The 4,979-nt window shown below is 36.8% G+C and overlaps 1 protein-coding gene across 1 annotated transcript in view; it reads left to right on the top strand.

The window, feature by feature from the left end:
• LOC136421877 (uncharacterized) overlaps positions 1–1,975 on the top strand; it is an 11,542-nt gene extending 9,567 nt beyond the window's left edge. The window contains exons 7-8 of the mRNA XM_066409445.1: positions 427–576; positions 961–1,975. Coding sequence (XP_066265542.1) covers positions 427–576; positions 961–1,369 — 559 coding nt within the window. The 3' untranslated portion in view covers positions 1,370–1,975. The remainder of the gene's footprint in view (positions 1–426; positions 577–960) is intronic.
• The last annotated feature ends 3,004 nt before the right edge of the window (positions 1,976–4,979 follow it).

Consider the following 4,979-nt stretch of genomic DNA (forward strand, 5'->3'; position numbering starts at 1 on the left):
ATATTTTTCTTCATTATAAGTTGTTTTGAATAATCTATACGATCTTAACTTGTTTTTGGCAGCCCCACCTTTGTTGTCGTTATGTATTTGTTTTAGAAACGTTTGGAAGTAAATGTCTTTTATCCGCTGGCCAATGGAACTAAAAAGTTGTAACGTATTTGTATTGTACGAAATTGGAAGATGCCATAAGAAAGCAAACCCGCTCTCCTCTAAAGACTTACGTATTCCTGTCGCCCAACATTTAACACCAGATTTGTCTAGATCTAACTGACAGTAGAAAGCATCTGCTTGAAAACTGTCGGCTGGCACATTTTGGCGAAGTCTAAGAAAATATTTGACGGCATTTAGCGAAGCCTCCACTTGTTATGGGGTATCTAATACGTACGTTGGCTAAAGATTGTTCTTATCACCCCGCTCTCGTTATAGAAACGTGCCTGTGGAAAAATGGCACCAGTACGAAGAAAGATACTGCCTTTTCACCTTCAGAGACCTGTTCAAAGAACTGGAGCAGGAAGGATACCTTGACAAGTCAAACAAAGGACACCTTATGGTTCTGCATTATGTATTTCTGCCAAGGTAACTTATCAGCAATTGAAGGGTTGCTAAACAGACTGAATTTCCATATTTTACGCTAATGAGATAGATGCAAACTGATTTAAGCCCACTTAGACTCTATGCAGACGGTGGTTTACAATATATGTATTGTTGGATATTGATCGTGTCCGATTAAATCAGAATGATATTACCCAAAGGTCGGGCCAGGTTCAATCTGGTTCAAATCTGATTATGTTATCCATTATTATATTACTAACCCTCCATTAGCATTAGCGTCTGCGCCCTCTGACCGACCTCAAATTGAGGGCAGCTCAATAAATTGGTAAAGGTAAACTTAATGAAAACTCAAGTCTGAATATGGTCATTTAGCCATCATGACACATTGCTTTGTTTTCACCTGCTCAGGATCAACAGCACAATGGACGTAATAGTTAAGTCATGGAACAGTCGGCATTGCAGCAGCCTGAATCACCAAAGGCCAGACAGAGTATGGGAGGATTCAGCCAATCCCTCGGAAAATGCAGAGACAACTGCAATAACAAACATTCCTCCGCCAAAACATGCTCAGAAGTACCACGTACCTGTGGACATGACTGAGTTCAACAGGACGTATGAGCACATAACAGATGAGGACCTTCGAGACCCAAGGTTTGCTAGAATGCCTCAAGAATTGAAAGACTTTTTGGATGAACGCATGGGGGAAGATAATGGCATGGACGACGACGTGACAAGGGGGACACACATTTACATCAGAGCATTAGAATTGACAGCTCAATGGGTTGATCAGTTAAGGGAAGGCAACAATGCGGAGTGATAGCGAAGACAATCTCTGTTGTATGTTTGAATTCCCTTCTTGAAGGTGTATCAGTGCAAACCCTTTGTAGCTAGTAGTTTAAAAAAACATTGAAATCAGTCCATACCTTTATGAAAAAAATCGTTATAATCGTATGAAATAACGTGGAGAGAATCATCAACGCTATTAGACTAAAAAAAGAAATAAAGTGCAGATATATTTAAGCTATTACTATTTGGAGGGAATTGAGATAACTACAGTTGAATAAAGTGCAGAAATATTTAAGATATTATTATTTGGAGGGAAATTGAAGCAACTACAGTTTTCCCTTTGTTGCTTCTACACCTTTTTTCTATACTCCTGCAGGTACAGTTACTAGTAAATAGGATACAATGTACGTTACTTTGACATTTATGGCCAAATTTTAGCTTAAATGTAACTTTAAATACCCCTGGCATTTTTCTATATCTTGTATTTTGCCTTTAAAACACCTTTATTGTACTTCCAGTGCTATCATTTAAACATTGCAATGATGCATCTGAAAGTGGGACTAAAAGTGCACCAATGCAATGATACAGCCGAAAGATGAACTGTCTTTAGAGTGTATCAGTTCAACGGTATAGCTTAAAGTCGAACTGTAAATGCATACATGTATACATGCAATGATACAACAGATATACAAACTGTTTCAAGAGTATAAACGCAATGATACATGATACGAAACAAGCATTGATACATACGAAGCACACGCTGTTTTAAAGTGTGCCTGTCACTTCGATGCCCCATTTCACGGTTAAATCGATCGAACATAGTTACTATTATACGATCGACTAACCCGTTTACGAAAGATATAAACGGTTCACTTGTTAAAAACGAAATTTGAACTTCGCGCCACCGGCCCACCATAAGCCCCGCGAGCTGCATTCGGACGAGGCACAAAACCGGAAATGACGTAATCGCAAGAGGTTCTTCCACATTCTAGTTGAGTCGCCATTTTGACTGTTGGTAAACAACTAAGTAAGCTCACTTCTCGAGGTCAGGGAGCCCCCGGCTATATTTTCACGGGCTTAGTTTGTCAATCTGCCTACAACCTATGTTGCAGCATATTGTTCGAACGTCGCTAGCGACTCTATAAGCCTTCACAAGTTTCCAAAAGACGAGAAAGTTCGCGAAGAGTGGGCCCGGAAATTATGTACGTCGGACAAGAGGCCCTCAACCGGGAGAGAAGAAATGGACGCCGACAAGTCGTCTGTGTTGTGTTCTGCTCATTTCGTGGAGGAATGTTACGATCCTGCCCCGGATATTAATCAGGTGCTTGGGTGTAAAGGGTGTAAAGTGCAGCACTGTAGGGAATTGTTGCCCAAAGCTGTTCTGACCATTTTTCACCGAGGCTCAGCGAACGTATGAAATCACAGGCTGTAAAGGAAAGGCCTCACCAAGAGGTTAGTAAAGACTATATTGGTACTATGAGCAAAGTCTTTTATTCGAACGTGTTGGCATGATTATCTTTTTTTTTTCTTTTTGGTCGTTGTCGTGAAAAAAAGAGTGCAAAGTAATCAAAATACATGTAATGTCCATTTGCATAGAGTCGATTCCAAGTCACCAAGAGGGTTTTATAACAATAGTTTTTGATAATTTTGAACAATTTCTGATAAAAGAATACCTGACTGACAATAGTTCTAATTTTTTTCTAAAAGATTAAATCTAAAAATATGAATCTATTTGAATTCAGTTGGATAATTAAGAAATATTTTGAAAGTAACTGCACCAAAATCTCTGTATTTAAAATACTTTTTAAACATCTATGTGATTCTTTCACTTTTAGAAATATTCACAAAAATGGTAGAAAACGGTTAACAATGGTAGAATGGTGATTGCCCCCATTAAAGTAGGTGATAATCCAGCCCTTCTGTCTGCTTTTGTACATCTTTAGATGTCACTGCAAGACACTGGTTTGGTCCTTTGTGGAAAGCATTTTTCCCTATACCTCGCAAGGATGTGTGAATTGCTTTCTTCCCAGCCCTCTGACCTATTTATAAAGATGTTACAAATAATGGTAGAAAATGGTAAGAAATGATAGAAAATTGTGAATAATGATAGAATGCTGATACCATTATCTAGAAACTATTGTAAATATCGTATTCTACATTATGAATATTTCTAAAGTGTTAGAAAACTTTGGAAAACAATATTGAAATCAACTTCAAAATATTCCAAAAGTATCAAATCTCGTACACAAATAATGGCAATAAATTGAAAATATTTCCAAATTATAACAATAACAACCCTTGCGTTAAATACATGCCGAACAGAGAGAAGAACGTTAGAATCACGAGGCTCCGGTAGCATGTTGAGTAGTGTTTCAATTCGAAGTAGCACATATGCGTATAAAACCAAGGGGGACCCAATACTGCTGGTCGCTTTAATTTTGGGCGAGTTGGTAGTAAACGTATTTGGGGCGAGTTGGACTTAGGGCGAGTTGACCTGATACCTGTTGTTATAATTTGATCGTTCCAGTGAGCAGTTCTGTGAATGTAGTTTAAAAAAAAGTTTAACTAAGTTTTATACTGTTTTTGCATCATTACAAAGGGTAATGGACAGAAAGTGCACAGGGGTAGCACTTGTCAGTTGCACATATACTAAAGTATTCATCTCTTGTTCATGTTGTATGACTATATATAAGTTATAACATGTAACTTATGTATATCATTGTAAGTACGTTCACTACAAATTGCATTCTTGTTTTTTATTTGTTGAAGAAAAATTCTCTTCCAGAAAGAAAACTATTCTGTGTGCAAGAATAAGATAAAATAAGAAAAATTCAGCGAGGAGGTAAACTTTTTCTTAGAATATTTTTCTGTGACCAAGTTGTTTTTTTCTCACACATATATATATTTATTTGTGACTAGGAACTTCTAAATAAGTATTCTTGTTTTTATAACTCTTCTGTGGTACAGAATTTGTATCTAAGATATAACTTCAGAGAAAATGTTCTAAGAAAAAATTGGCTGACTTTTCTTTCCTCAAGAATGGATTTCTTACAACTAGAATGAGGTTCTTGCACTAAGAGTGAGGTTGTTGTTATATAGGAATACCTTTCTGTACTCAAGAATGTCTTACACATAGAATAAGTTCCTTGCACTAAGAGTGAGGTTCTTGTACTAGGAATACCTTTCTGTTCTCGAGAATGGATTTCTTACACCTAGAATGAGTTTCTTGCACTGTGAGTGAGGTTCTTGTAATAGGAATAGCTTTCTGTCATCAATAATTAATTTCTTACACCTAGAAATTAGAATGAGTTTCTTGCACTAAGAGTGAGGTTCTTGCTCTAGAAGTACCTTTCTGAAACAGTTTTTCAAACTAAGGTTGAGGTCTTGAATCATGAATGCCGTTAAATCAATGATACTGTAATGTAAATATGTTACAATCATAATTATTATCATCAATCTAATTGTTTAAAGCCCCACTATGTAAGATTTTGCGCAAAAATTTAAAAAAAATTATTGTGAACAAATCTTAATATAAATGGCAGGTACTGACATGTACAACCCCTTTTCAGCATATTGTATTCATTATTTCGTCTATTTTTGGTGTTTGTGATCTGTGCAAAAACAAAAGGAAACTCCCTGAC

Source organism: Branchiostoma lanceolatum, chromosome 16, assembly GCF_035083965.1.
Source record: "Branchiostoma lanceolatum isolate klBraLanc5 chromosome 16, klBraLanc5.hap2, whole genome shotgun sequence".
Lineage (NCBI taxonomy): Eukaryota > Metazoa > Chordata > Leptocardii > Amphioxiformes > Branchiostomatidae > Branchiostoma > Branchiostoma lanceolatum.